At 33.7% G+C, this 18,761-nt stretch overlaps 1 protein-coding gene across 4 annotated transcripts in view; it reads right to left on the reverse strand.

The window, feature by feature from the left end:
- VPS50 (VPS50 subunit of EARP/GARPII complex) overlaps positions 1-18,761 on the reverse strand; it is a 126,964-nt gene that overhangs the window by 93,949 nt on the left and 14,254 nt on the right. For 3 of the 4 annotated variants that reach the window (XM_031013092.2, XM_055346561.2, XM_055346562.2), the window contains 7 exons: positions 11,541-11,663; positions 10,385-10,456; positions 7,747-7,800; positions 6,832-6,902; positions 6,024-6,141; positions 5,908-5,943; positions 4,668-4,750 (listed from right to left, as the gene is read on the reverse strand). In XM_031013092.2, the coding sequence (XP_030868952.2) occupies positions 4,668-4,750; positions 5,908-5,943; positions 6,024-6,141; positions 6,832-6,902; positions 7,747-7,800; positions 10,385-10,456; positions 11,541-11,663 (557 nt within the window). Of the gene's footprint in view, positions 1-4,667; positions 4,751-5,907; positions 5,944-6,023; positions 6,142-6,831; positions 6,903-7,746; positions 7,801-10,384; positions 10,457-11,540; positions 11,664-18,179; positions 18,208-18,761 lie in introns of all 4 variants that reach the window. The other variant, XM_055346560.2, reaches the window with a different exon arrangement.

Consider the following 18,761-nt stretch of genomic DNA (forward strand, 5'->3'; position numbering starts at 1 on the left):
CATATTCTGAGAAAAAATGAAGGAATTCTTGAAAGATTATAAGACATTTAATACATCTGTTTATGTTAAAGTACAGTACTCAACAAACTAGTTCAGCAGTATGCAAACTTTACAGTGCATAATACAAAAGTTATCAGGCTCCCTCAAGTAGTTTCTTTCAAATGAAATACAATAATAAAGCAGTTTTGACTTTTAAAATTAACTTTCCTTGAAACAAATTGAGACAAATTTCAAGTGAAAAAGAAATTAAGTACTTCATTCACAGATGCACTTTAGCATAAACACATTCTGATTCTTATTCTCAATAAATCCCAACTATATGACTCTCTGTCAATCAACTCAGGAAATATCAAACAATGTAAAAATGTTCTCTCAGTTATAAAAGTGAACAAAACTGGGATTACTGTATCTTTTATTAAAGATGCTGAAACATGGCACATCTCAAGGAAGAGAGGTGCAGAGGAAGTGCCACTTCTGTTTCATTTTTCAACCAACTGGGTGCATCATTATATGACAATCATTCCTCAGTCTATGTGGGGGATTATTCTGAGACCCTCCATAGACATCAAAATCCACGGATACTCAAGTTCTTTATATAAAATGGCACAGTACTTGCATATAACCTGTCCGCATCCTCCTTATACTTTAAATCATCTTGATTACTTATAATGTCTAATACAATGCAAATGTATGTAAACAGTTATATTGTATTATTTTTTATTTTTATTATTTTTATGATTGCATTGTGATTTTTGTGTTGTATTGTTATTTTTGTTGCTGTTTTTTCTTTCCAAATATTTTCCATTTTCAGCTGGTTGAATCCAGAGACACAGAACACATGGATACAGAGAGCCAATTATACTTGGCATTTCATGTATTAAACTACCTAGTCATATAATCTGAGACTTACAAGATATAGAGTCAGTATTTCTTTATGCAGAAGCAAATATGTAAATTGTTTTTCCTACTTTCAGAATCGTAAGAGTCAACCCTAAGTTTTTCCATCTCAGCTACTCCAAGTAACTCTCCTTAGAGAGTTTGCGCTCTACCAAAAACAAAAACCTTATTTCCAATAAAGGAGTGATGTGACTAGGAAAGAAAAGAGGAACACATAATCTGCCAAGAAAAAATTAACAAGTAGACAAGTAGGTATACTGAGCATATAAACTTGCTTAAAGCATTTTTTAAAAATCACATCAGAATTCAGAAATATTCTATATCATGGGGTGATTCTCTCAAAAATCATTTCTAAAAGGAAAACATTTATGATTCTCTAGTTATCAACAAGAATTAGAATAGATATAAATGTTTTTAAAATTGAGAATATATACATTCAGTTGGAAGTTAATTACTGCTCCTAAGATTACTAGAATGTAAAATGCTTATTCACTCTAATTCACTTATGTCCAAGCAAAGATTAAATCTTGCCTTCGGCTAAGTTCCACAAGCCCAAGTCAATTAAATACATTTTAAAAGTGTGGATGAATCCTGTATGAGTAGGCCCAACTAGAGAGCTCAAGAACAGGTGCAACACTGTACTGGGAAGACCAGAGGAAACAGAGCAAAAGAAAGAAAAATGCACAGAAAAAAAAAAAAAAAGAGGTGTATCTAATTTATAAAGACAAAAATAAAAGAATGTTAGAATAACAATGTCTTTTATCTTTGTGGACTCAACGTGACCCACATGTCAATTAACTCTATTCTTATATCCCACATTATATCATCTACAAAAGAAGTGAACAAACTTATTATGTTCTCCCATATAAACAAAAGAGTGAAACAACAGGTGAAGGGAAAGAGGGAATGGTGTTAGGCAGGTGAATGGTGGCTGGCAAAGGATACTGTGCTGGTATGGGGTGGAGAAGAAATGCTAGCGGAGGGGCTATCATCACCACCAGATAGCTCCAACTGATAGCCCTGCTCTCTGAGTCACCCTGACACTGTCACTAAATCACCAAGTTAAAAACACAACTTTATCTAAGTTTTCCTAAGATACCTAAAGTAAAACCCCATTACAAAGAATTTCTTGGGATATCTGAATGTATGTGTGATGTACTTTTACCTATTTGCAGAGAATAAGACCAATTTTTCTTATTATCACATGCATGACTCACATATCTAAACATAGCATGCTTCTTATACACTGTATTACCTAAAATAACTATTAATTTAAATCTTTTCCATTTCAACCTTTTAACCTCATTCGATAACTGTAGCCACACCTCCTCCACATATCAGTATATCCATTAATTTAAAAAGTGCTCAGAAGCCACTCGATATCAATTTTTAAAAGCCCAAATAAGAATTTCTTTCAAAGACATTTTTTACAGTTAACACTCATCATGTAAGACATTTACTTTAGCATAGCTAAAATAGATTTTTAATTATATAAAAGTTTCAACACATCACCTGCTCCCTCAATTTCCTGCCACCCAATTCCATGCTCATTCTTTCCTATTATAATAGACAGTGACCTTTTCAAAGTCAATCTCTGCTATAATCCCTGCAAAGCCTTAGTATATTATTATGCTATTTTATTTTCAGCTTCTCACTCTCTCCTACCAATTTTCAAATATTGAGGTTTCCTCTTCTTAATTCTGTATCTGTCCTCATCACAAAATTTCCTCACCTTACACTTGATAGTTCAACCAACTCCCACCAAATCTGTCCCCAAAAGGTCAACTATGACTTCTTTGTTGCTATAAATCCAATAGATACATATTTTCAGTCTTCATTTTGCTTGGTAACTCCGCAACAAAGATTTCATTTCTGGTGTAGACAGTTTCCTATTCACAACCCTCATATCCTGGCCTACCTCAAGTCTTCCTGCTCCTCGTTCAGGTCCTCCTTAGTCTTGATCCCGGAAGGAGAGTTAGATCCGAATGCTTCCACTGTATGCACAACTTCCTTCTCTCTACAGCCTAATTTTATGGGTGCCTACTTTAATATAAGTCCTTCTTGATAGATTATGTTCTTTATGAAACCAAGGATTATACTGATTACACTGTATGTGGTTTATCACCATACTGACAATTTCAAAGCAAAGTACCTGGCATAAACACTCTGTAAACTGCCTGAATTATTTTCACCCAATAAGCTGTTACTATATAACAGATTTATCACTACAAAATGAACTAAATGGATGCTTTGGTTCAAATGGATTTGCTTTTTCAGGACCCAGAATGGCTTGTTGGAAATCTCTAAATACATTCAACACACTAAAACTAATTCTCTATTTACTTAACCTAATAAGTGTAAATGACATCGTCAAGTTTCTACTAATGACAGTTAATCACTCTCAAAATAGACAAAATGGAAGTATCACTGGTACTACTCAATTTATATCCTAACCAAATAAAAAATGTGTTAACTTCAAGCTGGGCACGGTAGAGTTAAGAGACCAGCCTGGCTGACATGGCAAAACCCCATCTCTACTAAAAATACAAAAATTAGCCGGGCGTGGTGGCGTGCACCTGTAATCCCAGCTATTCTGGAGAATGAGGCAGAAGAATCGCTTGAACCCAGGAGGCAGAGGTTGCAGTGAGCCAAGATCACGCCACTGCACTCCAGCCTGGGCGACAGAGTGAGACTCCATCTTTAAAATAAAAAACAAACAAACAAAAAAACATGTAACTTCAATCTGCACATTTTAAAGAAAAAAAAAAACCATAGAGACTTAAATAGCATTTCTGGGAGGAAAATATCTAGCCCTTAGCCTATAACCAGCAAAAACTTGTAATATGAGATAATTTTTTTTAAATTAATTCAAACTTATATTAACGTTTTGCTCTATTATAATTCTTTTAGTTTTCAGGTACTAGCAATCAACATCTACAACAACAGTGAGTCATGCTCACTGAATGCCAGAATTTCCATACAGGAGAGACAAAGGGGATGCAATCTGGGATGGGTATGAATTTAATTTGAAACTGGATTTGTTTGGCAAGCACACTATTTTACTTAGATTGTACATTTATTTGTGATGGCTCTAGAGGAATGTTGGAAATTACACCTAGGGATTAGAGCTTCCCCAAGACCGTCACAAGCAATGCAAATCCTTCATTTTAAGCAAACCAAAATGCTATTAATAAAGTTAGAGATAATAGCAAAATATACAGTGGCTATTTTTCTGTTGTATATTTAATAATAAACAAAAGACATAACACATTGAATACATAATCACTTAACTATTACAAACATAATTATTATATAAATTGAAATCATACTTAAATTTTCCAAAAGACTTTTTATAATGATGAGCCAAACACCTGAACCATCTGGATCTTCAAAACAAGCTGCAATAATATCCTCCATATTTATAAGCTGGGCAAAGTCAAGGAAGAATTCCCAAGAGATGCATTGGAGATATGAACAGATAATTTATTCTTGTCTACAACTCTATAAAAATAGAATCAGTTGGATTGGAAAAAATATGAAAAATGAGTTTCAATGAGGTGACAAGAAAAAGCAGGAATGAAAAGTATCTGATCTTTCACACCTTAAAGCCTATTATTTATAATTTTATTGTACTGCCCATATATAAATATGAATGTTAAACTAGAACACAGCACTTTATACTAATTTTCAATGTTTATTAACATTTTTACACAGCTGCTACATAAGAAGCTGACAACAGAATCTGCTTTAAAACTTTTACATGACCTTACCTTATACAACTGTAATGTTTAAAAGTGCTGGCAGCTTTTTGACATTCAAGGCACAACTGAATAGCTCCTGGATAATCTTCCTCCTTAAGGTAACAACAACAGGAGTCATTAGAATAGAAACATTTTTTCTTAAAGCCCCTGATAAAAAACAATCTCTGTTCATATTCTAACCAAAAGTTACAGAATCAAAAAACTTTAATTCCTCTTAGAATATCAATGATAGATAAGTGACAAAATATAAGAGGCAACTAGTTCCAGGCCTAAAATATATACATAGAAGAAATATTTAAAATATTCTATTCCTTCAAAGTAACAGCCCCCTGAGACCATGACTTATGGATAAATCCTACATTAAATCATTAGCTGCTTCACAGGAAAGGTTTTCTTTAACTGTTAACATATCTTCTTTCAGTAATGCCTACATAAAATGTTTCAAAATAGTATGCATTCTATTTGTAATTGATAGTCAACAATTTACCACCAAGAAATCAATAAATAGTTCTAAAGAAATAAATTTAGAAAAAAAACACTAATTAATAAACTCAGAGTATTTTTATCACCTAACAGTAATTTAATGCCCAATGAATTTTTCATATGGGTTTCTGAAACCCTAGTTAGCAGTAATAGTTGAGAAGTAATAAAACAATTATACAGAAAACCACAAAAACTTTTCCGTATGCTCAATTCTAAATTCAACAGATGCAATTCAAACCACTGGTGATGCTGATAATGACAAAGTACCTACCCCAAGGAGCTCAAGTATTATGAGGAAACACACATATTACATTATGCTTTGGTGAACCTTATGACAGAAGTAGACAGAAAATGCTAAGAATGCATCAAAGAAAAAACAGATGGCTCACTCAGAAAAGCAATTAATACATGATACTGAACAAAACTAAAGTATCACACATTCCTTAAATTACTACTATGTGTTAGATGAAAAAGATGTTAATTTTTATTGCTATCTGGATGCAATACAATCAAACAAGTTAACATTCCAATGTTATCAGAAGATAAATGTTTTCCCAAATACATTTGCTTTTCTAAATGAAGTAATATCATGTCAATAGAAAAAGGCTCCAGAGCAAGAATCTTTGACATGTCTAAAAATCTTACATGTCTAAAAATATTCTTTATATCATAAACCCATTTGAGAAAAATGCACTTCTGAATTTTGTCTGCTTTAATGTTTCTATATATCAGTAGGACCCTAAATTTCCAAAACTTATTAACTTACCTCCAGCATTTCACTTAACCGTACATCTGTTCTTTGCTGAAAAAACAAAAATCAAAGGTAAAATCTGTTTCAACCACAAAATTCAGTTTTAATTCTTTTAAATGACCCATATATACCAATGTTTTTATAGTTCTCAGAGATTTCAGAAGTCCAATCAGCAACTGACGTTTCCTTTGATTTGCAAGAAGGCCTAAACTAGCTTGAGTAAAACCTTCCTTTGCAATATTCAAGTGTCTGCAAAAGTGAACAATAAATAGTTAAAAGTTTTTTATTATAATAAGAATACTATCCACACAGAACAATTAGGTAACTAATGAAGCAGTGAAATGGATTACTATTAAAACCAAGGATTTAAACTACTATTTGACAAATGTACTCAATGGCCAGTCTAAACCAGCATTACTCAGAACACCACGAGAAGATTGGTGCGAATTCACAACCTGCTAGTGGTCTATAACAAAAAATTACAGAAACTGAGAATAAGCGCTTAAAAACACAGTACAAAAACTGACAGAATAATTATTCTTTGTGACTCTAATAATTAAAAAAATTAAGACTGTATTATGTCTTTCCTTCTTTATTTCACTTGCCTAGTAATTTGTTTTTATTGCATTTTTAAAAAATCACAGCCTGTAACAGATTGGAAATTTTAGAAAAAAGTAGGTACTTTACGACAAACAGTTTGTGAAGTACTAGTCTAAATAATATAAAAATAGTAATTTTTTAAAACCCATAAGTACACTTAGAGATATTTCCCACAAACCCTCTTAGTGTAGTCTTTAGATCATAATATATGTTCGCTTAAGGAATGATATTCTAGAAACCACATCCATAATTTAAAAAATCAATTATAAATTATAGATTCCATAGTTATTCTTGAAATATTGTCCAGCTTAAAGAACAAAATATCATCAAAAGCAATACCTTCTCCCATTTGTACAGATAACAGCAGCTAATTGAAGACCTGTCTGCAATGAGGTAACTCTTTCAAGTTCCTATGGAAAGATTAGGTACAGGTTATTGTTGGAGGTATTTTATTTTTCTTTCTTATTTATATAGTACTCTAACAAAAACTCTAGTCAGATGCAAAGAAAACCTGCTTGAAAAACAAAGTAGCAACAAAAATACCTGAACTTGAAAACTATTAGTATATTTTTCACAAAATTATTTAAAATGACTACTTGTAACTGATTTTCACAATGACAGATGACAAAATATTCAGTCAGTATTGCTTGTAAGGAAATCTAGACCCAACTTGTTGTAGACAGGAATAAACAAATACCAGTAATATATCTGTTTAAATTTCTACCCAAGAGAACTTCACAAGGTAATTAAAGGATATGACAAATATGATTTCTGTTTACTAAGATGCTTTGACAATGAAAGTCGTCATCTGAACATTGGTAGACATTTCAATGGATTTTGAAGGCTCTGATTTTCCGATGAAAACACAGATTCAGTTAGACAGTACCAATTTTATCATATTTTAAAGCCAGATTGTTATATTGCCAATGAGTGGTCAATATTGGTGAATCTATTTGTTTAAATGTTAATGGGAGCAATTTTCACTGGCTCTTCTAAAGTTTGAAAAACCCAAGAGATCACTTTAGAATCATATATAAAAACCCTTCGCTTCTTCAGTTTGGTAAATTAGCCCAAAAGAAAAAGAAAAATATACATACATACATACATACATACATATACACAAACACACCCAAAAAACAGTCAATATGCTGCTACAGAATTATTGACAAAAAATACAATATTTTAACAGTTTCAAGTGTAAATCACTCAAACATTTAAAAATTCTACTACAAAAAATAACAAATATTATCCTACCTTTACATAAGCAGGCTGTTTTTCAAGGATTAAATCTGCCACTTTTTTAGATACCTATAAGAAGATGTATTCAAACAAAGGAAATAAAAGAACAAGCTTCATGCTTTCTATGATATTTTATATTTGAATTTTTAAAAGAATATTCCATAGATCTCCCCAATAACTTTGGGAGCAGATATTGGCATACTATGGCCATACACATTTCCCTGGGCTATGAAATTAGTAAAAGAGGTAATATAATAAAGCACATAGCACAGGTCCTGGTCCTTAACAGAAACTCAATAAATGGTCATTATTATTGTTAATAATATGTGTATCATTATCTGATTTAAGTAACATTAACCAAAAAGTGTAACCATCTTTACGGGAATAGGATTTGATTGAAAAAAGATGAAATTGTTAAGCAGATTTTTAATCAACTGAATTTATGGCGACAATATCTGGGAAAAAGAACTTGCTTGTATCCTTTAGATCCTTTATGCTGCCTAAGAAGACAAGCAAGTAGTTTGGTCCTCCAATTCTGAAAAGCTGAAAACATGTTTTTTGGAATGCTATGAAGATATCTAAGGTTGTGTGTATTGTTCTATGAATAATATTAATGTATGCAAGTTAGAAGTATAATGATTTTTGAACATGAGGCTCTAATTCCACCATTTCAGGGTCCCTGCCAACTTCACTAACAGAGATAGCACATGAGGCATGAAGCAGGACACACAGAAGGTATTTACGGAGTTTGCTCCAGAAACACAACTGGTTCCCCTTCCCCAGGCCAACTGAGAACAAAACATTGAACACCCACTACACTACTGCATTAATCCTTTCACATTTTCTTAATCTGCTTCAAGCATCTTTGAAATTATGTAAATTAATTTTTAGATACACTCATTGTTTTTGTCTAGAAAGAGGGATTCCATTAAGGTTAAGAAAATCAAATTTTAAATGGCTTTTAGACTTTAATTAATGAAGAAATATCAATGTTAATCCTAAATATCATTTTAAGAATTCCAAATGTTCTACAGGATTGTCTACTAATAGAGAGTACTGGTCCGTGGCCTGTGGGGAACCGGGCTACACAGCAGGAAGTGAGTGGCAGGTGAGCAAGCGAAGCTTCATCTGTATTTACAGCCGCTCCCCATCACTTGCATTACAACCTGAGCTCCACCTCTCATCAGATCAGCGGTGGCATTAGATTCTCATAAGAGCTCTAACTCCATCCCTACTGTAAACTGCACATGCAAGGAATCTAGGTTGTGTGCTCCTTATGAGACTCTAATGCCTGATGATCTGTCACTGTCTCCCATCAGATGGGACCGTCTAACGGCAGGAAAACAAGCTCAGGGATTCCACTGATTCTACATTACGCTGAGTTGTATAATTATTTCATTATATATTATGATGTAACCATGATAGAAATAAAATACACAATAAATGAAATGCACTTGAATCATTCTGAAACCATCCCTACCCCACCCCTGCCAGTCCATAGAAAAATTGTCTTCCACAAAACTGGTCCCTGGTGCTAAAAGAATTGGCAACCACTGCTCTAGAGCTCAAATCCCTTCTCCTGCCCAAGACTGCCCTATACCACCACTGCTACCTCCAAGCAGACCCTAGCACCCACTGAGACTTCTGAGTGTAATAGAAAAGTATACCTTCCTTTGTTTGCCAGTTGCATTATTAAAAATCATATCTTAAATTCAAACCGATAAACTTATTACTACTGGTCCTTTTGTTGAAAAAAATTAATACACATGCTACCATTAATTAATCCCTACAGTAGAGTTTGAATTTCATAAAGTGGGTTTAGCCTAACATAAAGAAATTATACAATCAGAGAATTTTACAGCATTAAAGAAAATGCAAGCCTATCACTTTACTGATAAACAAAAGGGAGTCACTGAGGTTAAATGATTTACTCAACATCATAATTAAATAGTGACTACAACTCAGACTTTCTGAATCTCAGGGGGACATTAATTCTGAGAGAATACTCCATTACAGGGCCAGGCAAAGTGGCTTGTGGCTCTAATTCCAGTGCTTTGGGAGGCTGAGACAGGAGAATCGCTTGAGCCCCAGAGTTCGAGACCAGCCTGGGCAACAGTGAGATGTCATCTCTACAAAACATTAAAAAAAATAGCCAGACTAGTGGCACATGCCTGTAATCCCAACTACTCAGGAAGCTGAGGTGAGAGGATTATTTGAGTCCAGGAGGGAGAGGCTGCAGTGAGCCATGATCGTGCAACCGCACTCTAGCCTGGGCAACAGAGCAAGACCCTGTCTCAAAAAACAAAAAGGAATACTCAGTTACAAAACTATGGGTAGGGAAATCATATGTCTATGACAAGGAGCCTAAAGGTACTTACTAATCTAAAACAAAGTTCAAAGTTCTTTGATCACATTTAGGATTCCAGAGAGAAAATTCCAAGTTCTAGAAGCAAATCTACCAACGTAACATAAGGAAAACCATACGCATTAAATTTTTAATATAAATGCATCATTTGAATCAGTCATGTTAAATAACAAGATTTGTTTCTATGTTAATTGTTAGTTAAAACCATACATCTGCAAACATTATACCTCTCTGTTGTGTTTCATCTAGAGTTTTGTCAGAAAGAAATGTGGTTTTTTTTTTACTTACTGCAGCTTGCTGTTGTTTCAATTTGTCTCTATACGCCTCTAATTCTTGCAAATTGAGAACAGGTGGAAGCTTCTACAGAAAAAAATTCATGAATGAAGAGGAAAAAATAAATTGTTTAATTCGGTTTCATTTACCTGGACCCTTCTGACTAGTGAACTACAAACTGTGCATACAAAACAGTGTCACATCCCACTGCCCTCCATGCTGCCTGTCCTCCCAACCTCCCTCCTAGGTTCCAACCACAAAAGCCTATACATCTTTAGTACACAGTCCTCTGGTTCCACCCCTCATTCAGCCTTGTTACCTCCACTGCTGCTGCTCTGCCTTCTGAGAAACCCCACTACCACTGGGGACTCTAGATCCTAGGCTGACAGACACTGCTGCCACGGCCTGTGACAGGAGAATGTGAGACAGTAACTAACCTAACCCCAACTCTACCATGCACAGATATATCTCTATTTGTTTATGATAGAACTCAAAACAGATTTCTCCTCTGGAATATTACAAACCATAAGTACTACTGTGTGACAGTTGTTGGACTACATTCTGGATTACATCAGCTTTCAGAGGACAGTATGGGAAACTAACCAAAAAATGCATACCGTATACAGGGAAACACTCTCAGTCAACTGACTGATGAAACTTCAAACTGAGCTGGGGACTGACTGTGAATAATGCATATAAAGTATATATGCATACAGCGTTTGGTTGTATCTAAGACTAAATTTCACTACTCTGACTTTCGTTAAAGTTCTTATAAATTTAAAATGTCAGTATTATAAACACTATGGCATAAGAATTTTTATCATCACTAAACAATTATGTAAATACATATTTTGTAATTAAAAGTCTGAGCTTCTCTAAACATAGATAATATAAAATAGGATAGAAACAGCATACTAACACATTAAATACTAACAATTGAAAACCAAAAATACAGAAATGTTTCCCTGAACGGTTGTATTTAAAGTTACATTTAAAAAATAATAATTTCATCGCCAAACAATGCTGACAGTTGATTTAATCACAATGTGGTAATCACAGACCTATTCTGGTACCAAAAATACATAAATGCCTCAAAAAAGTATTCAAATCTCACAGATCCAATCACTGAACAAAATAGGCCTTAGTTACGTTTTAATGAAATTCTGTTTACCTCCAGCTCATATTTAACAATATCAAATGAATCCACAGAAAAATATACTTGTTCAATACTATTAATAAGCTCTTGTTCAGCTTGAGGGTCACTTGGCTGTTCTCGAAGTTCCCTGAATTCTTCCTTTAAGAAAAAAAATCACAATTATAGTAATTGTAGCTGTTAAAATTATATCTGCATGGAAATAAACGATCATTTGTCTTAACAGTCACATCTACCTGGAACGATTCTGACCAAGGATACAAACCAACAGAAACCAGAAAAGTTCACAGGAAATTAGGAACTAGCCGACCATTAACACTAACAACTACAGAAGAAAACTAGCCAGTTTGAATATTTAGATTTTATTCTCAATTCCTTGCATGTCAACAAGGTTGATAAAAATTTTAATGTTCAACAAAAGAAAAAAAAGTGACTACCTAAACCTATCATACATACATATCACAGATACATACATTTTACTATTTAATAATATTCTAAAATCTGTCTCACCACAGATAATAAGGGAAGAACACCTCAATAACTTCTGGGTCACAGTCAACTTTGGAGTCCTGAATAGAAGACATCAACTCTGCTAAAAAAATCTCAGTACTCAGCTAAGAAACAGTGGCTCCAGAAAAGGTTCACAAATTTAGTTCTGTAATACTATGAGGCTTCCTTCAAAGTGGATTGCTGTTACAATTAATGATCTGATTATGAACCTAAACTTCTCTATATGATAAAATGCTTTCTTTCTAATGATACAGAATGGAGGTTCCGTGGATTTGAAGAAGAGCATGACAGACAAATCCCTAAACCCAATGTCAGCATCCTTATCCTGTGCAATTTCACTGCATAATCAGATAAAGCTTCAGTTAACTAGTAAATTTTTACAATTCAGATACCCACTCCCCTGCCACACTAGTTAATCAAGACATTATAGACATATCACAAGTTAGCCATTTGATTTTTAATTCAAATTAACCTCAAACACACTTATATACACAAAAAGGAACTATTGTTTTAAATCATTTTCAGTAAGTAAAATAACACAATAAAAATACTAAGGAAATGTACAAAAATTATCTGGTCAGTTAAAGAACAGTATATTTTTCTTTTTTCACTTTTTATTATACTTTGAGTTCTGGGGTACATGTGCAGAATGTGCAGGTTTGTTACATAGGTATACACATGCCATCGTGGTTTGCTGCACCCATCAACTCATCATCTACATTAGGTATTTCTCCTAATGCTATCCCTCCCCTAGCCCCCCACCCTCCAATAAGCCCCAGTGTATGACGTTCCCCTCCATGTGTTCTCACTGTTCAACTCCCACTTATAAGTGAGAACATGCGGTGTTTGGTTTTCTATTCTTGTGTTAGTTTGCTGTGAATGATGCTTTCCAGCTTCATCCATGTACTTGCAAAGGACATGAACTCATCCTTTTTTATGGCTGCGTATATTCCACGGTATATATGTGCCACATTTTCTTTATACAGTCTATCCTTGATGGGCATTTGGGTTGCTTCCAAGTCTTTGCTATTGTGAATAGTGCCGCAATAAACATGCGTGTGCATGTATCTGTATAGAATGATCTATAATCCTTTGGGTATATACCCAGTAATGAGATTGCTCGGTCAAATGGTATTTCTAGTTCTAGATCCTTGAGGAATTGCCACACTGTCTTCCACAATGGTTGAACTAATTTACACTCCCACCAACAGTGTAAAAGCATTCTTATTTCTCCACATCCTCTGCAGCATCTGTTGTTTCCTGACTTTTTAATGATCGCCATTCTAACTGGCGTGAAATGGTATCTCATTGTGGTTTCGATTTGGATTTCTCTAATGACCAGTAATGATTAGCTTTTTTTCATACGTTTGTTGGCTTCTTTTGAGAAGTGTCTGTTTATATCCTTCACCCACTTTTTGATGGGGTTGTTTTTTTCTTGTAAATTTGTTTAATTTCTTTGTAGATTCTGGACATTAGCTCTTTGTCAGATGGATAGATTGCAAAACTTTTCTCCCATTCTGTAGGTTGCCTTTTCACTCTGATGGTAATTTCTTTTGCTGTGCAGAAGCTCTTTAGTTTAATCAGATCCCATTTGCCTATTTTGGTTTTTGTTGCCATTGCTTTTGGCGTCTTAGTCATGAAGTCTTTGCCCATGCCTATGTCCTGAATGGTATTGCCTAGGTTTTCTTCTAGGGTTTTTATAGTTTTAGGTCTTACATTTAAGTCTTTAATCCATCTTGGGTTAACTTTTGTATAAGGTGTAAAGAAGGGATCCAGCTTTCTGCATATGGCTAGCCAATTTTCCCAGCACCATTTATTAAATAGGGAATCCTTTCCCCATTGCTTGTTTTTGTCAGGTTTGTGAAAGATCAAAGAACAGTATATTTTTCAAATAGAGAAATTCTAGATTATTTTATTGCAGGGCATATTTTTTATTTGTAAAAAGAGCCTTGCTCAGATATCTTTTAGAGTTTAACTTATATTTTGTATTTGTAAAACTAACTATAAAATTATTCCCTATTAGTAATTTCAAGCTAAAAAAATAGAACAAATCTAAAACTCAAGAAAACGTTGACTGTTTAAATGTAAAATTCCAAGAAACTTAAAAGAGAAGGCAAACTCACAAATATCAAACCTGAATAATCAAATATGCTTGGAAAAGAAAATCCCTCTTCTGTGCTAACTCATAAAATACACCGAGAAAAAAAGGTCAATGACATAGCTATCACTGAGTCAGCGTGCAATCAGTTACTATGATTGCAGTAAGAAATCCAGGGTCCCAACAGTGGGCGCTACATTCCTAAAGGGGTTTATCTACAACACAGAATCCATTTAGCACCCTGGACAGTGGTGCTGCCGCACAGACTTGGTTAAAACTCACACGTGTGGAAGGGAAGGTTACCAACTAGCCTATCAACAGGCAGCCTCCATGCATCCAATTGAAATATGAAATGAGAGTCAGAAATGAAATGGAAGAGGAGGTCTGAACTTCCTGGAAATCTCTTTCCCTAAAAGTCCACAGGCATTTGAAATATCAGCTTCATATACTGTAAGCTGAGGGAGGTGAGGAAATGAGGCCCAAGTGAGGACATGGCAACACTGCCTCCCTAGGAATTCTGCAGTCTGCAGCAACATGAGCAAATAAATGCAGTTGATACCATTCAAGACAAAATATTTGAAGATTACAAAAACTGCTACGATTTTTTTAAATCAGAAATAGAGCCAAGCCAGAAATTCAAATAGACTGCAATGATTGAGTACTTTCATCTTAAAAGCATAAATGTCAATGACATATAACACCATGCTGAGGTTCTCCATATAGTACCTAACTGATTGATAAGAAGGTAAAGATACTTGGATTTTTAGCTGCAATTCCATCATTAACCCTCGGCAACTTAGTCTCTTCATGCCTAGTTTTTTTTTCACCTGTAAAGGGCAAACATGCATTCTCTCTCTCTCTTTCTCTCTCTCTCTCTGTCTCTCTCAAAATGACAGTGAAACAAATATCCAAAGTTATTAAGAATGCCAAAGAAAAAACATAATTTATAAGTATCTCACAAGTGTACATTTCAAAAACATGATGAATCTGTAAAAGGAGTACAATCTGTATATGTATGTCAAATGCTATTCTTTCCTAAAGAACTAAGCAATTAGTATCACAGAGAGCATACAACCCCATATAATTTCAAAGAACTGACATGGAACACCTGATACTCTAAAGTGTAAGAAACCTGGACTAAGGAAAGGAATAAAACCTAGAAAATCAGAAAAAGAAATGTAGCATACAAAATAGAATTAAATCTAAAACAAATGCCCCTATGTAATATTATTTCCCTATAAAATATCCTCTCCTTTAAAACAATTTCATAACTTCTATGTGAAAATATACATCTGAACTGGAACTTATTCAAACCCCCTTCTCATTAGAATCCCGATCACCGTGTTCTTTTTAGTCCCACTGAACTAGCAGTCTGTAAAGCTCTGCGTCTACCTAATCATTGTCTAAATGTTTCATCGCTGTTAGGGCTGCCTGCTCAATCAGACTGTACACTTCTTGAGAACTGAGATTTCTCTTCATTCTCCATCACGCTGCTCCACAGTGCCAAGGCACACCATAGATAATCACTGATCAAACTAAAATTAATTTACAGTTAATTGCAAAAAAATGAATATAAGACAAAAGGAAAGGAAAAGACAATATGTTCTTGTTTCAATAGTCAAAATTTTCCACAAACTCTTAGTAAAACATTTCTTTCTTTTAATTAGAGATAACGATGTGAACTGATTTAGGAATATTTTACACATGTAAATTAGAAAAATAAACAGAAGCAACCAGATTGCATATTCTTAACACAATTACTACATAATTTAATAGAAACTGATTCCCTAGGGTGGGAGATGTACAAAAATACATAATTCTTCACCTAAAATAGAACCAATACATAGGTGTGAGCCCAAATTTTACATAAACAAAATGAACAAAAGGTTTCCTATAAAAAAATTACAAGGCAAAATTGGGGGAAATGAATACCAAACGGAACTTCTTACACCATATTTAAACATATGATTTAAGAAAAAAATTGTAATAATATTAGATATTCAAACAGTCTGGGATAAAATATTTCAGTCTTAAAAATGTTTAAAATATTTTTATAATAAATTTTATGTCACATAATAATTAATAAATACATAGTATCATTAATAGTGATATAAATGCTCTCTAAAACTTGAAAATCCAAAAATAATTTGTCAACTACAGGCTACCAAATGTGCTGCCACACAACTTGCTGTCAATGGTAATCAACTAAGCAAAAAGTATATCAGCATTACCCCAGAATTAAAGCTGGAGAAAAAAACTACAATTAAAGTAATGAATTGGAATAACAAAGAGGAGAAAACAAAAGCATAAAAGGCAAAAAATGAACAAATGAAATCTCTCTCCCATACTATCATTAGAAACTAACCTGCCTACTTTCAAAGCTCTATAACCTTATCTTCCCCCAAAAAACAAATTTCGTTTAACAATTTTTTAAATTCCCACTATGTAAAAACTTCCCATACTAGGTCATACAGGAACAAAAATGAGTAAAATATAGCTCTTCCCTCAAACAGTTGTTAAAATAATAGGAGGGGTCAAATGAATAAGTAAGCAATGACAATGCATGGCAGAACATGAGGGTGATGCAAACAGAATGAAGGCATCAGACGGTGGGTTCACATCTGATGGAAGTGGTGGCATTTGGAAAATATGAGAGAATAGGTAGAATTTCAGATTTAGAAATTGGGGGAATAGGGTTACAAATATAAAGCAAAGCAAAAGTAAAAATATTGAATCGAGAAAGTGCACAACAGGTTAAAGCAATAAAGGGTGGCTTCCGCAGGATAGAAAAATGTCACAAGGGAGAGTCTGCACGTATGCCAAAAGACAAATGCAACAACTGAGATTTGTTTAAATTCAACATATTTTTTATATATTAGAACCATATTTTCTTCACTAAAAATAAAACATCTTAACACATATCACTGCCTCAGGTTAGGCTATATCAAAAACAGGCATAAATATTCAATATTTTCTTAATGTAATAAACCAAGCAGAATTCAACGTTTTAGAGGCTGTGTTTTTCCAGCAGTCACAACATGCAATAAGGTTGCATATAATACCACCTAGTCTATTTTTCTATTTTGATCATGTCTGAGATAAAGCTACATGAACATGTACATAAATGTACATCAGAAATGTAACTTTATGAAAAATGAAGAAAAACAATCATATTAGAGATTTAAGTCAACATCTTTGATTTAGCCAAGCTACTTTTCCTCTCAATACAACAAAAAAGGTATTATGGGAATTGGGGATTCAGCTATGTAAAACAATTTGAGGCCTCAAATGTAAGGTATTATAATACATTCCCAGTATGTTTATGGTTTCTAAGGAACTAGGCTATAACTTTACCAAAAAATTTTCCACTTAAGAGTTCATCACTCAAGGGAATATATTCAAGTTTAGGAGGAAAAAAAGAGAGACTACTAATTTTGTATTTAATCACTACTTTTAAATTATCTAAAATACCACACTAATTAAAAATACTAATCCAAATTCAGGGCTCTTAATTCTATTCACTTTTATAAAAAGTTATGACAGCTTAACAGTTTTCCTTACCATTATCAAACTCAATATTTTCTGCAATTTTGAAAAGTAATTTAACCTAATTTCTAAGCCCACATAACAGCTTGGAATCTCATAATCTTCAGTACTAGTTTTTACTCAAACAAAAATATGAATGCAAATCTTCACTTCACAGGTCAGATTTCAAAACTCTGCAAAAAATATATAGAATAAAAAATGAAATGCACACCAACTCCTCTTTCTGTACTTAGCTCATTAGACCACAGTTCACATTATACACCTGATTATAAAACTCGGTGGCAGAATATAGTGCTTATATAGCTGATTATATAACTCAATGGCAGAATGCAGTGTATGTGTGTGTGTGTGTTGAGAAGGAAAGAGGAGAAATTTTACAAGCATGATTTGCGGTTTGCCACAGCAAATCTTATCAAAGACTTTTTTTTTACTGTTTGCATTTCTTCATTCGTCAACATAAAAAATCTATTCTGTTATAGGGAAAACAGAAGCTATAATCTTACCAAAGTTAACATCACGTTAGGGCTCTAACTGAAAGCAAAAAAAAAAAAAAAGAAGCGTTTAGTCACCAAAATCTAAACAGAGCTAGAAGTAAGAACAAAACATGAAGTTTTCAATATTCAGTCAGTATTACAAAAGTCATAAATCACTGAACAGAAATAGATTTTATCTCTTTCCAAATGAAACAGGATTCAAAACTTATTTGAAGATCCCAGATACCCTAAAACCATATGCCACATAAGTTTATAATGAATGGCCAGATGTCTGATTACGTGAGGAAATGGCACATTCTCCTAAAATCCCACTAGAACAACAATAATAATCCGTCAAAGATAGCCGGTTCATCAGTTTCTGTGTGCATTTTAAATAAACTTATCTTTTAAAGCCTACCCTGTTTTTCTTCAGGCTTTTAGTGCCATCTAGTGGAATACTGTTGAAGTTACAATTTAAAAAGAGGTTTTGGGCAAAATGATTTATAGAACATTTTAATAAAAGGTTATTGGATCACATTTTAATCCAGCTTTATAACACAATCAAGTGATTAAGATAATGTATTTTAATATGTGTCACATGCCTGTCCTTTC

The sequence above is a fragment of the Gorilla gorilla genome, chromosome 6 (genome assembly GCF_029281585.2).
Source record: "Gorilla gorilla gorilla isolate KB3781 chromosome 6, NHGRI_mGorGor1-v2.1_pri, whole genome shotgun sequence".
In the NCBI taxonomy this organism is placed as follows: Eukaryota; Metazoa; Chordata; class Mammalia; order Primates; family Hominidae; genus Gorilla; species Gorilla gorilla.